Genomic DNA, 20,608 nt, shown 5'->3' with positions numbered 1-20,608 from the left:
AACTGGACATAAGTCGGCATGTACTAATTCCTAAAATCCTCTTAGCATGGAACACGCATCTTCATTGGATCCAACAACCAATCTATGCCCAACAATGCATTACAAGTGGAAGTGTTTTCAACAATAAAGAAAGCCACCATAAGTTTCTTTGATCCCAAGTAACACCATAGGTTTTGGTGATGCCCCCAGAAAAATTTGATGTTGTTAACTCTATAGAGATTAAATCAGCATGTAATAGGCTCAATTTTCTTAACACTTTCAGAGGCAAAACGTTCACAGATTCCTCTCCATCAATCATTACTTTTCCAAATGGCACTCCTCCTAGATGAGCAGCCATCTCATATGGGCTGCCACTCTCAGATTTGAGCTAAGAACAATCGATAGAACTTTTATCGGATTGGATATTAGACCATCAGATTTGGTTAAAGATGCTTCCTTGTAAAGAGTTACAATCAAAGAGACTAATTGTCTTAAGGCTGGTAAATCGATACTACGCAAAAGAGTTGGTAATAGAGCAAATTCTAATCGATCTTAGAGTTTAAAGGAAGGTTCTTAAAGTTCTAAGGTCTTGGTTTTAAGTGGTATTTTGCCTAAACCCGTGATCACCTTCCCTCCAGAAACACCAACATGCGTTGTACAACAGTTGAGAGGGAAGGTTGAGATTTTGGTATCTTTGACTAGTCAAAAACAATATAGGCCTACATTGTTCATTAGAGTAAATTAAAAGTCCAAATTTTATTTTCTTGTAAATCATCTTTTTAGGTCAAAATCAATGCTAGGGAGATTAGATTATTACTTAAGCGTTGATTAATGTGCTTATTTTTTTTAATGACACATCATTTAATATGCAAATGTAGCCTATAAATATAGTCTCTGTAGAATTACTCTTATTTTTAGTGTAGACAACAACAACTCTTAACAAAAACACCATCAGTGTGCTAGAAATAAATGCACATACACCGACTATATCAGGTTCGAAAGGAATTATGTATGGAAAATTTGGAAAAACTGGATACATAATTCATAATACCTTGATTCCTGAATATAATTTCTACATTCCGAATCGGAAATATTTCATAAAAATTCGTAGTAAATTATGATTTGACATTTGAGTTCCTCAGGCCCCCCTATGCAGAATAATAATCTAGAGGGTGGTGAGAGCTACGGCTATATTTGACTCTACAAAAAGATATATATCATGTGAAGAAGAGATGTTCAGCCCTTGGTCGTTGTCTTTTGGTTAACTTTGCCTAGCTGAACTCCCACGGAGGAACCAGAGGTAGATCCAGATCCGTCGACGCTGCTCGCCTTCCTTTTCTTTGCCTTCTGAGCCCAACCAATAAGTCCCGAGCGTATACCCTCGTCGAATATTGCTTTCTTGAATTTGGTTCCCATCTACATTGCATTGCAGAAACAGAAAAGAATGGAGAACTTTAAAGAATGTGCAACTTTGACAACCACCCCGAAAAAATTAGACAAAATTTAGTCATTATAACGAAAACTAGCCATTTTTAGAAAGCTTTACGTTAGCCAAAGTTGATGACTATGGAAAATAGCATCAAAACTTGACTAAATGTCGTACCCAGTGCACAAGGCTCCCGCTTTACGCAGGGTCTGGGAGAGGTGAATGTCGGCTAGCCTTACCCCCATTTATGGAGAGGCTGCTCCCAAGTCTCGAACCTGAGACCTACCGCTCATGGACGAAGGCACTTGCCATCGCACCAAGTGCGACCTCTAGCATCAAAACTTGACTAAACTCACTATTTTGTTATCTGTTAATGACTCTTTCTCTTAAGCTGAAAATTTGCCAAATTTGATGGTTGTGGACAAATAACACTCCTTTTTAACTTGAAGCCCCTTCAAGTATCGACTCTTCTAATCGTACTCAAACTGCCTTCGAGTCTTCCTCGAAGGGGCTTACGTGTAAGCTTTGAGTAAGGGGAGTTTTTTGTCCATCAGCATCAAATTTTTACTAAATTTGCCAAACCCCCACTCACTAGAAAAGGGAAGGTAAGTTGCAGTTTTAAACTCGACTCACCTGCGTGACAATGGCATAAAGTGGTAGAGTACTGTAACTACAGAGCACCTGAATGAACACCCTAATGAAACAGAAAATTAAAAGGAGAGGGATTAGCAGCAAGAAATGTTAAATTGAATGTTCTTCGAGTGATTTTTGAACGAAGAATGAAAAAGGGAAAGGTCCTTGGAGTTTTACCCAATAACAAGCCTGGGGACAATGTATCTTACTTTTCCCATTATGCAAGATGTAAAACCATATTGAACCTGCAAAAGAATATAAGCAGATCAAAGATCAAGTCAGTCTCACTTAACAATTTAATTGTAATCGCATGGTATGAAGTGGATTGAAGAATCTGCATTTACCCATATCCAGAAAAAGAATGCCATTTCGAAAGCATTTTGGAAGAGGATGAGATGAATCAAGAAGAGAACAAATTTGGGCTTGCCAAACCAAAAGTGCTTGTCTGATGGTTGAACTATTAGTTCTCCTTCTACGGCGATATGCTTCTCAGCAACTTCATGAGCTAACTGGGTGATTACGTGCTGCAGCTTAGTTCCAACAGCAAGTAGAAGCTGGAGAAAGAGGATAAAAACGATTGATTACATTGCAAGGAACTGAAATCAGAACAATGATGATAGAGAACAACTAGTGTTCTGTATTATGCACAACTCAAACGATGCAGTGACTGAAATGTAATGGAAGGAGTTAGATTAAATGCTTGAATTTGCAAGCACAGCAGATGAAATGAAAATAATGCACATGAGAAATGAGTGACAAAACCCCGGCAAGGTTATGCGAAGACCACTTACAAAGAAAGGAATAAATGCAATCCAGAAGTATGCATGCCATCCTGCACGCGAAAAAGAAAAGAATGTCACTATTTATGGCGATGGTGTTCTTCTTGAAGGCGGGCAATGCAATCTATGCCACAAGTGTAAAAACTGCATGAAAATGTCAAAGGGAGGTGGTTTCGTTTGAAACAAGAATCATACCATCGACATTCATAAGCATGAAGATGACCACAAATATCCAAAGATACCAACTGCAGCCAACGAAAACCATATGGTGAATGAAAACGAATCAAAACCATTTTACAGGGCAGCTTGGTCAGAGACATTAAACGTCTCAAAAATTACCCAATGAATTCACAAAGAACTTCCCTATGGCAAAATTATATCAGATAAAACTTGCCTGATACCGACGACTCTTTTAAAATCATCTTCAAGGGCGCGTACCATGTACGTGTAGAAATCAAACTTGGGGTTTCCCCTGCAATGGGTCTGCAGTGAGAAATAAAGAACACCAAAAATATAACTCAGGTTAGGAGCCAAGTAAGGCAATAAACACACTGAGAACTCATCAACCCTTTGTAAAGGTACCTTACCGAGATGAAACCGAGTCGCAAAGTCAAGTAGTCTGATCTGCACACTGATCCATAAAACTGGTTGAGGAAAGAATGCTGGACGTGTGCAGAATAACAAACCAAAAACGGCGTTAGCAATAGTATTTCCACTTGGAAAAACAATAAAATTGTACCGATTTCAAGTGAATCTGAGGTCTAACTTCTTGGATTCCTTAACAATTCCTATCCCAAGATCGTGCAAGACTCACCAAAATCGTTCATGGCCTCTTTGAAAAACAATAATAAGCATCAATTCTTTCCTTTTCTTAAAAGTAACGGAAATGCACTAAACTCAACTATTATTTTATCATCTGTGAGTTCTAGCCTTCGTTAAAAACTTAAAATTATATATGTGGATAGATTGCATTATAAATGGAAAAGTATCTTACCAGCCATCCCTTCACACGATAATTTTTACCGATACCCCAAAAGTGATCCTTGACAAAGTCATGCTCCTGAACATGGGTGATCTTTGTTTGAGCTGCACCAACACAAATCTCGAATTGGGGAAATATACAAGCAACAAGTAACAAGCAACAACAAGATCAATGGTGTGAAGCCTATCCAAATGAGAATGTAGTTCAGCAAGTCAGTCGACAGCTCATCTGAAAACTCTCAGTGCGTTCTCTAATGGAATTAAACCCCTGCTAGTTGTGTTGTTGAACGCATAAACATGCAATTGGGACATCACATGAATCTCATATTCAATAACAAATATCAAAAGAAAACACAGCAAGAATTCATACCTTCATCTACTTCACTAATCTCTTTTGCATTTTCCTCCTCCCATTGTTTCCATTGACGTATCTGAATCATGGTAATAAAAAAAAACCAAGGATGCTATGAACATACTGCGTTTAAAACACCAACAATAAACGTCAAGTAAAAGGTTTATCAAAATAATTGGTGTTCTTAAGCTCACCTTTAAACCTCCGAAGACAATAGTGAGAGCACAGAAGGTCACATGGACAATGGCTAGGACAAAGATAAAGATGTGCAGGTGATGGAATGCCTCAACTGATAGCAATGGTACCTTATTCTGTGGGAGAAACAAAATGAAAATAGTCAGAGCACATAATTTTTATGCATCTGTGCATATACAATGAAAGTACTGTTGGGATATAAAAGACTTCTCTACTTTGGAGATGTCTATCTCACAAATAAGAATGTAACACAGCGGAAATTGATAGGCAAGAGAAAAAGAATATTCAAGGTAACACTCAAAACTTTTCTTATTCTCACACAAACTAATACAAGAGAAATCACTCAAACACTCTTGGAAGCTATGAATGCTTCTTCTACTTATTCTCACTTTAGAGAGCCTTCTTGTCTCTCTTACTTCTTCTTCTTCTTTCTCACTTCTCTTTTCTTCTTCTTATATCTTACATTACAACATACTCACCTATATTTATAGGCAAGCATAACCAACCATACCAAGTGTGAAATCATCCTAGCCATTATTCTTGATTCTCTTAAAGTAGCCCACCAACATAGACTTTGCTTATGAACATAATGAACACATGCCATATTCATGCTAGAATTGTCTAGCATTTTCAATGCATGCACCCACCATTCTAGAAGCAAGATTACCTTTCAACATCCCCCCTTAATCTTGCTTGTGACGCCGATTGAGTTTCTCAGTCTGATAAAGACTTCTTGCTTGAGTGGCTTAGTGAATATGTCTGCAATTTGGTCTTGAGACTTCACGTATTCCACTTGCACATCCTTTCTTGCAATGCACTCTCTTATGTAGTGATAGCGGGTATCTATGTGCTTGCTCCTGTCATGGAATACTGGATTTTTTGCTAGAGCTATTGCAGACTTATTGTCGACATAGATCTCTGTTGGTTCTTCTTGTGGCATGCTTAATTCTGTCAGCAAGTTTCTCAGCCAAATTACATGACAAACACATGCGGTAGCAGCTACGTATTCAGCTTCACATGTAGATAGTGTGACAATCGGTTGCTTTTTCGACATCCATGTGAATGCAGTGTCTCCAATGAAGAACACAAATCCAGTAGTGTTTTTTCTATCGTCAGAATCTCCTGCCCAATCACTGTCGCTATATCCAACAAGTTTGTAGTTACTAGAACTTGAATAGAACAAGCCAAAGTTAATAGTACCTTTAAGGTATCGAAGAATTCTTTTGGCAGTCTTCAAGTGTGTAGTTGTGGGATTCTCCATGTAGCGACTGACTAATCCGATGACATAGAGAATGTCTGGTCTTGTGCATGTCAAGTAGCGCAAGCTTCCAACTAGACTCTTGAAAAATGTTGGATCTACACTTTCTCCTTCATCATGCTTGGTTAGTTTGACTCCACACTCCACTGGCGTGCTTATGGGCTTGCAGTCGTGCATTTTGAACTTTTTCAGTATCTCATTTGTGTAGCTTTCTTGGGAGATGAAAATGCCTTCTTCGCTCTGCTTAACTTCAATGCCTAGGTAGTATGCCATTAGCCCGATGTCCGTCATCTCAAATTCTTTGGTCATCACTTTCTTGAACTCTTCAAACATGCTTGGATTACTCCCAGTGAAGATTAGATCATCCACATATAAGCACACAATCAAAATATCTCCATTTTGACTTTGACGTAAAGAGCATGTTCATGAGGGCACTTGGTGAAGTTGTTTTCTTGGAAGTACTTGTCGATGCGACTATTCCATGCTCTTGGCGCTTGTTTTAACCCATAGAGGGCTTTCTTCAGCTTCAGAATCTTGTCTTCATGCCCTTTGATTTCATAGCCTGATGGTTGCTGAATGTAGACTTCTTCTTCAAGGACTCCATTTAGGAAGGCGGACTTCACATCCATTTGTTGAATCTTCCATTTGTTTTGAGCTGCCAAAGAAATTAGCAATCGTATCATTTCCAAACGAGCAACAGGTGCAAATACCTCATCATAGTCGATTCCGGCTCTTTGACTATAGCCTTTCGCCACTAGTCTCGCCTTGTATCTTTCGACCTCTCCGTTGGCATTTTTCTTTGTCTTGTACACCCACTTGACTCCGATGGCTTTGTGTCCTTTTGGAAGAACAATGAGTTCCCATGTTTCATTTTTCTCGATTGCTTCGATTTCTTCATCCATTGCTTTCCTCCACTTAGTATCTTGTACTGCTTCTTGGAAGTCGACTGGTTCACAATCAGCAAAGAGACAGAAAAGTGTAGGATTATCAAGTCTTTCAGCTACCTCATAGAGATCTCGTATACTTCTTGTGCGTGGTACTTCTCTTTCATTTAGGCTCCCACTTGATGATGTTGATGCTGGTGAATTGCCATGATTGGTTGATATTGGTGAAGCAGGTGGAGTAGTGGATTCTTGTTGAACTTCTCTTGCTTGCTCCATCGTCCCGTGTTCATTCTCTTCTTCAAATTGAGGAAAGAAATGAAGATCTCCTGCATGCGGGCCAAAATCCCATTCTTCTTCTTCGTCGAACGTCACGTCTCGACTGATCACCGTCTTTCCATTGTTTGGATTATACAACTTGTAGCCTTTTGAATTTGAGTCATAGCCGATGAAGATGAACTTCTCACTTTTGTCGTCGAGTTTGGCTCTCCTCTCGTCTGGTACATGTACATGGGCTATGCTTCCAAAAACTCTTAGATGAGAGATACCTGGTTTTCTTCCACTCCATGCTTCTTGCGGAGTCTTTCCCCACACACTTCTTGTTGGAGATCGATTGGATAGGTAGACAGCACATGCTACAGCTTCTGCCCATAACTCCTTAGGCAATCTCTTGCTTTTGAGCATACTTCGAGCCATGTCGAGGATAGTTCGATTTTTTCTTTCCGCCACACCATTTTGTTGAGGGGATCTTGGAACTGTCAAAGGTCGACGAATTCCATTGGCTTCACAAAATTCTTGAAATTCCTTTGAAGTGAATTCTCCTCCTCGATCAGATCTCATGGCTTTGATCTTGCAACCACTCTCTTTTTCTACGGCGGCTTTGAACTTCTTGAATGCTCCAAAGACTTCTGATTTCTGCTTCAAGAAATAAACCCATGTTTTTCTTGAAAAATCATCAATGAAGAGAAGGAAATAATTATTTTTACCCAAAGAGCTTGGTTTTATAGGACCGCACACATCGGTATGAATGAGCTCAAGTGGCTTCTGGGCTCTTGTGGTCGACTCCTTTGGAAAGCTTTTCCTGAATTGTTTTCCAAGTAAACATCCTTCACAAACTTGATCAGGGTGGCTGATGCACGGTAATCCTCTCACCATCTCTTTCTTAGATAATAACTCCAATCCCCCGAAGTTAAGATGCCCAAAACGAAGATGCCAAAGCCAAGATATGTCTTTGTAACATATCTTGAGACACTTTGCAACATCGTTTTGAATGTTCATGGGAAACATCCTATTCTTTGACATTTTCGCCTTGGCAATTAATCTTCCTTTGTCATCTCTAAGAAAAAGGATATAATTTTTTGTATGAAAATCATAACCTTTTTCTAAGAGTTGACCCAAACTCAAAATGTTGCTTTTCATATTGGGCACGTAGTAGACATTTGAAATTAATTGGTGACCGCCATTTTCAAGGGGAATAAGGATGTTACCTTTTCCTTTTACCGGTATTTTGGATTCGTCTCCAAAAGAAACGTTGCCACTCACTGATTCATTGAGCTCTACGAACACGCTTCTTTTTCCACACATGTGGTTGCTGGCGCCGGTGTCAAGATACCATGTATAGTCTTGGTCTCCATCATTGTTCTTGCATGCTAGTAGCACAACGCCATTCTCTTCTTTATCTTCTTTCACATAATTGACCTTCTCATCAAGTCTGTTGTTTGGAGCTCTACATTCCCAAGCATAATGCCCGAACTTTTGACAATTATAGCATTGAACTTGAGATTTTTCATACCTCAAGTTTGAGCGTCCTCTCCCACGACCTTTTGTTGAGTTTTCTCCTCTTTCGTAGTTGCTATGGTTGTTGAAGTTCCAACTGCGTCCACGCCCATGTCCACGTCCGCGACCTCGGCCACGACTTCTTCCGTACTGGCTTCTCTCGTTGTCGAAGCTTTCTTCTTTCTTCTTTGGCTGAATATGTATCTTGAGGAGCTGCTCATCATTCCCTTGCCTCTTCTTATGTTTCTCTTCATATGCTTGTAGCGAACCCATTAATTGCTCTATACTGATTTCTTCCAAGTCTTTAGTTTCTTCAATTGTCACGACAATGTGCTCAAACTTGGGGTCCAACGAGCGTAGTATCTTCTCCATAATTCTAACATCTTCTAACTTTTCACCGTTTCTTTTTAATTGATTGGAAACGGCTAAAACTCTTGAGAAGTAATCGGAGATTGATTCAGACCCTTTCATTTGTAAAGATTCGAACTCACCTCTTAATACTTGAAGACGAACCTTTTTCACTTGTTCGGCTCCTTTGTAAGAGGTTTGAAGCTTCTCCCATGCTTGCTTGGCGGAGGTTGCACTTGAGACCTTCTCAAAGCCATTGTCATCTAATGCTTGGTAGATGAGGTAGAGAGCCTTCTTGTCTCTCTTTCTTGAATCTTTCAAACTCTCATTCTGGGGTTGGGGCAGAGTAGCTTCATCTTCTGGCTCAGTGTAGCCTTTCTCCACGACTTCCCATACATCATGTGCTCCCAAAAGGGCCTTCATTTTGATACTCCAATTATCGAAGTTGTTGTTGTTGAGCACTGGAACTTGGAAAGCTGCCATAGCGTTGTTAGCCATGGCTCTGATACCACTTTGTTGGGATATAAAAGACTTCTCTACTTTGGAGATGTCTATCTCACAAATAAGAATGTAACACAGCGGAAATTGATAGGCAAGAGAAAAAGAATATTCAAGGTAACACTCAAAACTTTTCTTATTCTCACACAAACTAATACAAGAGAAATCACTCAAACACTCTTGGAAGCTATGAATGCTTCTTCTACTTATTCTCACTTTAGAGAGCCTTCTTGTCTCTCTTACTTCTTCTTCTTCTTTCTCACTTCTCTTTTCTTCTTCTTATATCTTACATTACAACATACTCACCTATATTTATAGGCAAGCATAACCAACCATACCAAGTGTGAAATCATCCTAGCCATTATTCTTGATTCTCTTAAAGTAGCCCACCAACATAGACTTTGCTTATGAACATAATGAACACATGCCATATTCATGCTAGAATTGTCTAGCATTTTCAATGCATGCACCCACCATTCTAGAAGCAAGATTACCTTTCAACAAGTACCTATTCCGGAAAATGAATTTCGAAAATTATGTCTATCAATTTGCATTTTAGCTGCATCTCTTTTTGGTATGTCTATCTATCTATCTATCTATATATGGTCTTATCTCCCTGGAAAATTAGCATAGACAGCATCATGGCTTCAAGAAAAGTAGACCATTTATCCGTTAATTTGTTCTCAACTTCTCAGTTCATTAAATCATGATAAATAGGAAATGGTTCCTTTAATCCCAATTCACAAATGAGTTTTGGGTGCAAACTATCAAACCACTTTCATCTAAATTGAAGAGGCTTCGATTTTGCACCCAAAACAGCTTCGAACTCAATCAAAGGGTTCCAATTTGGTACGCTATTGAACCAGACTACAAGATCATTAATTATTCTCCATTTGAGAAGAGAATTGTTATTGGCACTCCAAAAATCTCATTTGGTATTCTAAACTTTCTATAATTAGAAAAAAAAAACATTTATGAGGAGTGTAGAATGAGATTTTTGGAGTGCTAATAACAATTCCCTTTGAGAAATATCAAAACACAAAAATAAATCAGACAAGTTACAAAGAAAATTTTAAAAATTAAGCAGAAGTAGAAAAATATCCCAAGCACTGTGGCGAAAGAATTGAAATAAGAACACACTTCCTTTAACACCAGATACCAATATTCTAATCAATATCGTGTTGATATTTGCTCAAATGTTGATGAATAACAACACTTGGTAGCGTATGTAAACTGATTGATACCCGGTATAGCCATTCATCCGACACTAAAACATTGAGAGGATCATCATATATAGGAGCACAAATTAAAAAAAAAAAAGAATAAATAAATAGGGAGTTGGGTTATGTTGAAGATACCTTTTTGCCACAGTAACCCTGTTGAGCCTTAGCCCCGGCAGCCAGCAGCCTCCTGGTAGGTCCAAAAATGCCGCCAAACACGGAGGTGGCGGAGTAATGGGCTGTTTCTTTGCCGTCCAGATGACCGTCATGGTGGAGTTTGCATGGCAGCCACTTGTCCATAATCTTAGGGTTCACGCAGATTTTGGTGATCCTGTTCTGAAAGACAGTGAGGAGGAGAGAGATAAACCCCAGCAGCATCAGCTCCTCCTTCACCTTGAGCAACGCCTCGTACAGCGGCTTCTGCTTCTTCTTTTTCAAGTACTTGCCGCCGGAGTGTAGGGCCCGCTCTACCGCGAGAGATATAGCCACGATGACCGTGCACACCACCGCCACCACCCATGTTGGCGTGAACTCTAGCGTTGGACCTTCTCCACCACCAGCCATTTTTTTACCTTTTTTATTTTTTATTATTTTTTTGGGACCTTTTCTCTTCTTCTTCTTCTACTTCTTTTTATGGTTTTTCTGAGAGTATCCTCTCCTGCGTTTTTACAATCAGTGCTTGCTGTGAGTTAACATGTAAAGACAAACATTTTTAAGACAATAAATCGGCACTGTAATATTGCACCAAAAATGTGATTTTTCCTTGTCACCCTCCAAAATGGACGCACAAATTAGTAAAATTACAGTGCTCAAATTGAACTAACCTCGTTGCATTCAAACGGGATCTGATTTGTGATCAAAGAAAGGAAAAAAGCTTTTATTGAATACAATATCGAATCTCATGGATTTAATCGGATTAAATGCCAGTAATTTACATGTATCACTCTACTCACCTTGTTAACTCTAATGGCCTTAATTAAACGACAGTAAATCTCTTTAGCTGTAAGTGAGAAATTTTAACTTTAAACTTCGTAATGCCAAGATCAAAATTAATTTATTTCCCTCACCCTTTAGTGTTAATATATCCTTATTCCCAAAAAAATTGGTTCCTAATTACGACTTTGGTAGCGAAAGGCATGAAGACCAACCATTTTTCATCTGGTTTGTTCATTAAATGAGGTCCGCCTAAGTTTAAAATCGAATAAATGATTGACTAACACGGTGCGTGCGTAACATTATTGCTTACTTAAGCCAACCACTAAATAAAAAAAATTCAAGACAAGGGTTATGTATACCCATGTTGTCTTGAACATAAGTCAAAATTGTATTTGGATGTAGGCACTAGCTAGGCAGTGCTTATGTTGGTGTATTGTTTAATTAAAACTGAAAACGAGTGGAGGAAAGTCATGATTTCATGTATTGTTTAACTGAAATAGGAAAGCAAAAATATATCAACTCTCTAAGTGAATGCTTTTCATGGCATAACATTATCTGATTAAGTTCTAAAGCTTGCTTAGTTATAAAATTCCTAAGCTACCTAAAGTGTCATGTCATCACACGTACGTGTTGTTGAAAAGAAAACAAATACACCACCAGTCTCCATCTGAATTAAAGTATAGAAAAAAGAGTTTTTCAGGGACATTTATTTGCACAAATGACGTATATTTTTGGCACATAAAACTGTTAATTTGGCGTCATCTAATATTTTCTTAGCCTCGATATGAATTAAAGTATAGGAGAAAGAACTCTCTCTCTCTCTCTCTCTTTTTCTGGTCAAAGAAAAAGGAACTCTTATTTGCACAAATGAGGATTCGTTTAGAAATATTTTTAAAAAGACTGAAAACGTTTAGAAAATATGTTTCTAGAATCTAAAAGCACTTAAAGTGCTTATTATAGAAAACATTTCAAGTACTTTTCCATGATTCACTTGCATTTTTTACTAAAGACTGATTCCGAAAACATTTTCATGAAAAGTGTTTTCAACAATTTTAAAAATAGTTCCTAACGAGCACATATATTTTGACCAAAAAAAAAAAAACTGTTAATTTGGTGTTACATAATATTTCCTTAACCACTAACTGCACTTGGATGGATTCCAATCCATGATCTTAAACCCTATTTCCTCATTCTCCATAATACCAAAAGCTTGAACATTTGGTATTATATCCAACATGTTCATACGTAGACACAATATATACACACGCAAAGCAATTGCATTTTTTACTAAAGACTGATTCCGAAAACATTTTCATGAAAAGTATTTTCAACCATTTTAAAAATAGTTCCTAACGAGCACATATATTTTGACAAAAAAAAAAAAAAACTGTTAATTTGGTGTTACATAATATTTCCTTAACCACTAACTGCACTTGGATGGATTCCAATCCATGATCTTAAACCCTATTTCCTCATTCTCCATAATACCAAAAGCTTGAACATTTGGTATTATATCCAACATGTTCATACGTAGACACAATATATACGCACGCAAAGCAATTGAGTCTTTAGATTTTATTAATCATTTTACTCAATTTCCTCACATGCATCATAATTTTAGCCATTTGAGCTATAAAACACATAGGACATGCATAAAACATAAAATGATTAAATGGAAAAATGTTCTTAACAACGGAAGGGATAGATAAACCTGGTTTCTGCCTCGTGAAACCAAGAGAGGCACCAAAGTTGCTCACAAGCGAGACACGGCCTGATCGTTGTTGTTTTAAAGTCGCAGACGTCTTCTATCTGAATTTAACGATGGCCGCCTACGACTTTAGAAACGAGCCTACTTTACATAATTTTGATCCGGTATGAACGCTTTCCTTCTATTTATACTCCAGAAACCAATAAACATTCCCTCTTTTTCTCTCATATTGTAGTATATAGTTCTTTTTATTTTTAGAAAATTTATCTTGTACTTATCTTTTGACAAGAAAAAAAAAAAATATATATATATATATATATATATCGATTTGTATATGTACATTTATGTACGTATATGATAGTCCAAAGAAGAAAAAAGAGGATAGACATGTATATGCCAAGTACTTAATTTGCATGACATTTGTATACCAACTCATAAGTTTCGTTTGTTCACCATTTTTCTCGCATGCAAAAGCTTAAGTCGTCAAGTTGACAAGTTTACAAACGTTTCAAGGGGAAGAGGATTATTTCCATACCAACAGGATGCTCTCCGGATCCTTTTGGTGACGATCTTGGGGATTCGTGAACCATGTACGTTCATCGTACATCGTGCGGTCAATTTTTGTCAATTACTATTTATGCTTATTTTTAAATAAATTTTTTTAAAATGATTTCTAACTGCATGATGAACGATGAACGGGCACAATTCATAGATTCTCAAGATCCTTTGTGTGGATCCGATGCTCCAGACTCAACAACAAAAAAAAGAGTAGACTAATCAAACTCATGCAATTGTTTCTTTAATTTCCCATTAATATAAGATAATTTCAGCTAATTTGGAAAAGAAAATTAAGCTAGGCTGAAAAGACAAGTATAACCCTCTAAAAACTCTGAATTACAACAAAAAACCTTACGAATGGGGATAAATAAGTCAAAGAATGGGGATAAATATGTCAATGAAAGCAAAAACGAAAAATAAGCTGCCCCTTCATCCGCGACCCCGACACACCCAGCAACCTGTTCACGTCAGGAATTTCCGTCGGGGATGTTTCCTGGCCGACGAGCACACAGCTCCCCAGGAGGTTGGCGCCGGTTGAGGGCTGCTGTCGGGCTTCTGCTTCACTGTCGGGCTTTGTCGGGCAAGTCTCGTCGGGCAAGGCTCTTCGGGTAAGGCTGAAAGAGAAGGACATAGTTAACTTTGAGAGGTGCCTTTATGGGGCCTTAGGTGTAGGCCTTGAGGCTCACAATCAAGGTTAACTTTTAGGTGCTCAGGCGTGCCACTGCCATCTTCAGTATGGCAGATGTGAAATGGATGTCGAATCTTAGTTGTATATATGTATATACCCGAGAAACCGTGTTAGTTATGACAGGTGCCTTTGTGGGGCCTTAGGTGTAGGCCTTGAGGCTTCCTATCAATAACTAAACCAGTGCTCGAACACATCATATTTGTTCTCGTGATTGCATGAGTCTTATAACTATTATACTTCTGATTACCCGAGTCCGAGAGGTAGAATGAACCCAAATAGGTGCCTTTGTAGGGCCTTAGATATAGGCATTGAGGCTTCCCATTAGAGTTCGTTCTTATACTCAAACGTTCTAGACCGCAGAACGGAATGAATCCAAATAGGTGCCTTCGTGGGGCCTTAGGTTTAGGCCTTGAGGCTTCCTATCAGAATCCATTCCATGCTTAAACGTTCTATGATAATCATAATGTAATAGAAATAAGACTAAGAGGTAGGTCGATTACTTGCGCCCCAAGTAACTTCGGACTTCTCGTTTATCAAGGATTGTCGTGGATGGGTTAAGTCCACCTAAGGTTCTTTTTTATGCCTTGAGGCCAATGACTTTTAACTAATCAGATTTACATGCCCGAGGGCTTAGGACTTGGATCTGGTTTGAACACTGAAGATATATTCAAATCGGATCCGAGTACTGAGAAAGCCTTTTAATAGTCATCTTGCTAGAAATAACTTGAATATAACTGGAAGTATACAACATATTGCTAGGTTAATGAATGAAAAGACAAAAACACAAAGAAGGTCGGGCAAGGTTTAACCTTGTCGGGCAAGCCTGATCGTCTTGCAGGTTCCTATCTTTGTAGTTTATCAAGGGTCTGAAAGCTTTAGAGAGAGAAAGATTACAAAAGATGAATCGATACTACAGCAAGGTTGAACAAGGTAGCAGAGCTATTACAAGGGTTTGAGTGAAGGTTTATCCTGCGAGGAATGAAGGCTTGTCCCGAGAGGGATGAAGGCTTGGGCTGACTACAGCTTTGTTTTGAAGGCAAATCTGGTTTTGAGCAGAGTTTGTGCTTGCATTTGTTTGTTTAATTGAGTGTCCTTATTCCTGGTTTCTCTTTCTTCTTATATAGACAACTCGGCTTGGTCTCCTATAGCAGCAACCTTGCCCGAATGCGGTTTGAAGGGTGATGACTCATCAGCTATTTTACATGTACTGCCACCATAAAGTACTTTATGGGCTGTGTAACTGGTCAATCTATACCACTTGGCCTTTGGGTAGGTAAGTAAGTGGTCTTCATGAGCTGCACCAAGTCAGAAAATGCCATTTCCTGCTTTCTGGGCTTTGGCTGGGCTTAGGCCTGGCTCTCCCCTAGGCATCCCTTTGGGCCAGCTCATTTCTTGAGCCCAAAGTTCAAGTTTTGATCCAAGCAGTGCCCCTTTCAATTAATGTTAAGGTTGGAATCCCATGCGCCATCATTGATTGAATATCCGCATGCGTGTATATCAATCTTTTGGAACTTTGTGTTTTCTAGACAAGATGAAGGCAACCCTGTGCCCCTTGCTCTCCTCACGACATTTGAACTATCCTCTGGGGGCTCTATAAATTCTGGCTCGGAATTTCTCCTGTCAAGCCATCAAATCCTCTTCGGCCTTCTCTTCCATCTTCCTCGAGCGTTCAAAAACTGAGAAATGGGTTCCTCAGGCTTTGAGTGGGGTTTCCTAAAACTCCCTTTTCGTGAGAAAAAGGGTTTTCATCAAATGACTGCTATCTCCAACACCCTTGGTCGAACACCCCGCTATCTCCAACACCCTTGGTCAGGCGGTTTCCTCTTGAAGGCTTGTCTTCCTGCTTGTTGCGGTGATAAGTCGAGCTTCACCATCACTTATGGTGATGGTCCTGTCTGAGGATCCTCTACCAGGCTCATGTTGGCCGCACAACCCGATCACCTGATCGGGTTCCATCCATGAAGACATCGGAAAATCAGCTGAAGATATCATTGCATCCAGAAGGAGAATTGATTGTAATACGTCGGCTTTGAATCTTTTGTAAATTTCATCAATTTGTCGAAATGAAATATACATTATCTCAGCAACTCTTGTCTTTCCATCTTCTTGAATGATTGATAAATATACACTGCACATTGATATCCCGAAGCTTGCTTTACCTTGCATCCTCTTCAATATAACAATCTCTAACATCCCACAACGTAGGACAATATTTCTTTAAGAATTTAACATTAATGGGATGTTTCTGCCTATTTCCTTCAAGGTCCACCAAGTAGTATCCTCCTTTATCCAAAACGCGACTAATAATGAAAGGACATTCCCATGTCGGTCTCCATTTTCCAAAGCCCCTGAGCTGAGCTCCTAGAGGGAGGACTGTCTTCCAGACCAAATCCCTTTCCCTGAAAGACTTCATCTTTACCTTTTTGTTATAAGCTCGGGCAACGGCTTGCTTTCCTTCTTGAATCTGGTTCAAAGCTTCAATTCGGGCTACATCCAAGTTTTCAATTCCTTGACACATGGCTTCGATGTACTCTTCACTATGTAACCCAAATTGATTTTGAATTCTTACAGAACTTACATTGATCTCCACGGGGAGCACTGCATCTTGCCTGAAAGTTAAAGCATAAGGAGTTGTCCCTGTTCCTGCCCTCTTGGAAGTTCTGTATGCCCACAAAGTGTTCCTCAGATTTTCATGCCACTTTTCTAGACTATCAATCACCATTCTCTTGATAATGTTGACCAGGATCTTGTTGCTGGCTTCTGCCTAGCCATTTGATTGAGGGTAGTACGGACTGGACTGGATCATCTTTATTTTGTACTTACTTGCAAACTCCTCAACTTCTTTTGAAATTAAAGATGGCCCACGATCCGTCACTATAGTTTCAGACACCCCATATCTGTGCAAAATCTTGGTCTCGATAAAATTCTTGAATGTGGCTGAAGTTATGGATTTTACTGCTGATGCTTCCACCCACTTGGTGAAATAATCCGTTGCTACAATTATGAAGGTATGCCCTTTACTAGAAGCTGGATAGATTTGCCCGATGAAGTCCATCGCCCATCCTCTGAAGGGCCAAGGCTTGACCACTAGATTTAAAGGTACCGAGGGCACATGCTGGAGAGGTCCGTGCCTTTAACATTCTTCACAACCTCGGGCATAAGACTTGCAATCTTTTTCCATGTCGGGCCAGAAATAACCATACCTTCTAAGCAACCATCTCATCTTCGTTCCAGCCTGATGTGCTCCACATACTCCTTCATGTACTTCGGCCATTACCCTCATGGATTCTTCTTGGCCCAAGCATTTCAGCAGTAACCCATCTGGAGTTTTCCTTAGCAAGTTCTTCGACCATAAGACATACTTGGTTGCTTGCTGTCTATCCTTCTTGCTTGTAGACGAAGAGGGATCCTTCAAATGATGAATGATAGGTGACCTCCAATCTTCTATCTCGGCTTCTAGCACCATTATATCTAGACTGAATCCCCTTTCTAAGATCGAAGGAAGGTTTCTTCTTTGGATCTCGACATCTATCCCATATATTCTCTCCTGTATTGGCACTCCTGAGGCTAGTTATGCCATCTCGTTAGCTGCTAAGTTGGATCCCTTGGGAACATGATTGACTGATATCTCAGAATCCTAGAAACTCAATAATTGCGTAGCTGCTAAGTAATACCCCGCCATGGTAATATGTCTGCAGTTGAACTCCCCATTTAACTGGTTTATTACCAACTCTGAATCCCTAAAGACCTCTACCTCTACTGCCCCCAGATCCATCAAGATTTCCAGACCAATTATTAAGGCCTCATACTCTGCCCGATTATTAGTATTTCCTTGGTAGTCTAGGAGAAATGAGTAATAATGATAAACCCTTTGAGGGTTTACAATTACAATCCCTGCTCCTGAAGCCTTTTGAGTGTGAGATCCATCGAAATACAACTTCCAATGAGTGATCCAGAGACCAGCTACTCTTCTTATCTCTTGCTGGACCCAATCTTCTTTGCCCGAAATATCTTTTCTTGGCGGGATCCAAATGCTAGTAACTTCCAGGCTTCCTGGGATATTGATTACCTCACTTTGAGATTCTTGATGCTCGGCCAGGAAGTCAGCAATTGCTTGGCCTTTGACTGCCCTTTGGGGTACGTACTGGAAACTGAATTCTGATAATGCTAGAATCCATTTCCCAATCCTTCTTGTTAGCATTGGCTTTGACAACATGTACTTTATCACATCTGTCTTGGCGATGATGTGCACGTGACAAGGTAACATGTAATGCCTTAATTTACTGGAAGTGAAATATAGAGCCAAGCATAATCTCTCTATTGGGGAATATCTTGTTTCTACCTTGGTCAGAATTCTACTGAGGTAGTACACTGCCTGCTCTTTCCCGCCTTCATTATTTTGGGCTAGCAAATTCCCGATTGACTTTTCTAAGGCAGAAATATACAGCTTCAAGGGTTTTCCCCTTTGAGGTGGCACCAACACTGGTGGAGAAGTTTAATAGGCCTTGATGCTGTCAAAGGCCTGTTGGTGTGGTGGTCCCCACTCGAAGTTTTCTTTATCTTTCAATCTTAGTAAATGAGTCAGCGGCTGGATCTTGCCTGCTAAATTAGCAATGAATCTCCTCAAGAAGTTAATTTTGCCCAGTAGCCTCTGGAGTTGCACCTTGTTGGTGGGTGAAGGCGACTCCATTATTGCCCGAGATTTGTTCTTATCCACTTCTACACCTCTTTGATGCACCAGGAATCCCAAGAAGTTGCCCGCTCTTACTCCAAACACGCACTTCTTTGGATTCATCTTTAATTTGTGGATCCTCATCCTTGCTAATGCTTGTCTGAGATCTTCCAGATGCTGTTCTTCTGTCTTGGACTTCACCACTATGTCATCGATGTATACCTCCATGCTCTGGCCAATCAGATCGTGAAAGATGGCATTCATTGCCCTTTGGTAAGTTGCACCAGCGTTCTTGAGCCCGAATGGCATGACCAGATATTCATATGCCCCTACATGACCGGGACAACTAAAAGCTATTTTGTGTATATCTTCTGGAGCCATCTTTATCTGATTATACCCGGCATTCCCATCTATAAAAGATAGGACTTTATGTTTTGCTACTGCATCTATGGATAAATCGGCCATGGGCATGGGATACTCATCTTTTGGTGTAGCGCCATTAATATTTCTATAATCGACACAACATCGTACTGCTTTTGTTACAGCTTTTAAAACGGGTGCAATGTTGGCCAACCACTCCACATATTTGGCTAGTTTGATAAAGCCAGCTTTTACTAGCCTTTCAATTTCTTCTTTGACCTTTTCTTCTATCTCCTTTGACATCCTTCGTGGTGCTTGCTTAACAGGTTTATATCCCTCCTTGATGGGCATTCTATGTTCCACCAAGGCTGAATCTAAACCTGGCATCTCAGTATAATGCCAAGCAAAACAGTCTTTGAATTCTTGCAAAAGGCAGATAATCCTTGCCCGATCATCAACCCCCAATAAACCACTAATCTGTATCGGTATTGGATCCTCCTCTGTCCCTAGATCAATAATTTCCAGAGGATCCTGGACTTCTGGTGGTGGCTTATCTGGTTCTGCACACAAAAATTCGACCAGCTCCGGGCTCTCAGGCAAGTCATCTGGCACATCTAGGTCATAAATGCACTCGGCCATTTGAATGACCCGTTCCAATTCTTCTCTGCAAGATTCCTCCTTGCTTTCATGCTGGCTGATTGAAGTTCCCACCTGCCATTCCTGCTCTTCCTTGTCCAAGAGCTCCCTTTCTTGCCTTCTTTCCTTCCCATATACCAACAGTCTTTTAATCAGGGATCTGACTGCCATTACTTGATCTTTCTTCTTTTGTTCAGTCATTGATGGTGTAGGGGATTTGGGAGGATACAAGGTCTATCCCACTCCTCTCTAGTAAGGAGCATTCCTTGTTCCAAAAGCTTTTGGGCCGTCACCTTGGTAGGGCGGCCGTTCTCATCAGCTCCTGAACACTTCAAGATTCCTACGTTGGGGTTGTAGAAACTTGCTTCCGCAACATTGGCTGTGGGGAGAAATGGCCATGATTCGGCCTCTACCATCTCCCAAAAGCTTGGTCCTTCTGTGCCCGCTTCATGGTAAAAAGCCACTTGTTGATGAAGAGTGGAGGGTATGGCCAAACTTTGGTGGATCCAATCTCTTCCGAGTAAGGCCCCATAAGTGGAAGTGCAGTCCACCACAAAGAATGCCAGCATGATCTGTTTAGATCCCAAATCCACTTCTAAAGGCAATATCCCATGAGTTTTGGTGATAACGCCTAAGAAGCTAGAGACCGTGAGGTCTGTGGGAATAAGATCATCCGTGCCTTTTCCCATTTTCCTCATTTGCTTGGCTGGTAACACATTAACAG

General features: G+C 39.8%; 1 protein-coding gene across 1 annotated transcript; it reads right to left on the bottom strand.

The window, feature by feature from the left end:
• Window positions 1–1,013: 1,013 nt before the first annotated feature.
• LOC103438907 (MLO-like protein 1) lies at window positions 1,014–13,114 on the bottom strand. Its single transcript, XM_029105470.2, has 13 exons — window positions 12,974–13,114; window positions 10,465–10,984; window positions 4,345–4,461; window positions 4,169–4,229; window positions 3,812–3,903; window positions 3,405–3,479; window positions 3,212–3,300; window positions 3,013–3,062; window positions 2,830–2,870; window positions 2,383–2,592; window positions 2,216–2,283; window positions 2,039–2,099; window positions 1,014–1,395 (listed from the first exon to the last, which is right to left on the bottom strand). Exons 2-13 carry the CDS (start codon window positions 10,888–10,890, stop codon window positions 1,216–1,218), a joined length of 1,470 nt encoding a protein of 489 aa, XP_028961303.2. The 5' UTR covers window positions 10,891–10,984; window positions 12,974–13,114; the 3' UTR covers window positions 1,014–1,215.
• Window positions 13,115–20,608: the final 7,494 nt, after the last annotated feature.

This window comes from Malus domestica, chromosome 07 (assembly GCF_042453785.1).
Source record: "Malus domestica chromosome 07, GDT2T_hap1".
NCBI classification, from domain to species: domain Eukaryota; kingdom Viridiplantae; phylum Streptophyta; class Magnoliopsida; order Rosales; family Rosaceae; genus Malus; species Malus domestica.
The sequence above is the reverse complement of the archived record's forward strand: the minus strand, read 5'-3'. Positions and strand labels throughout refer to the sequence as shown.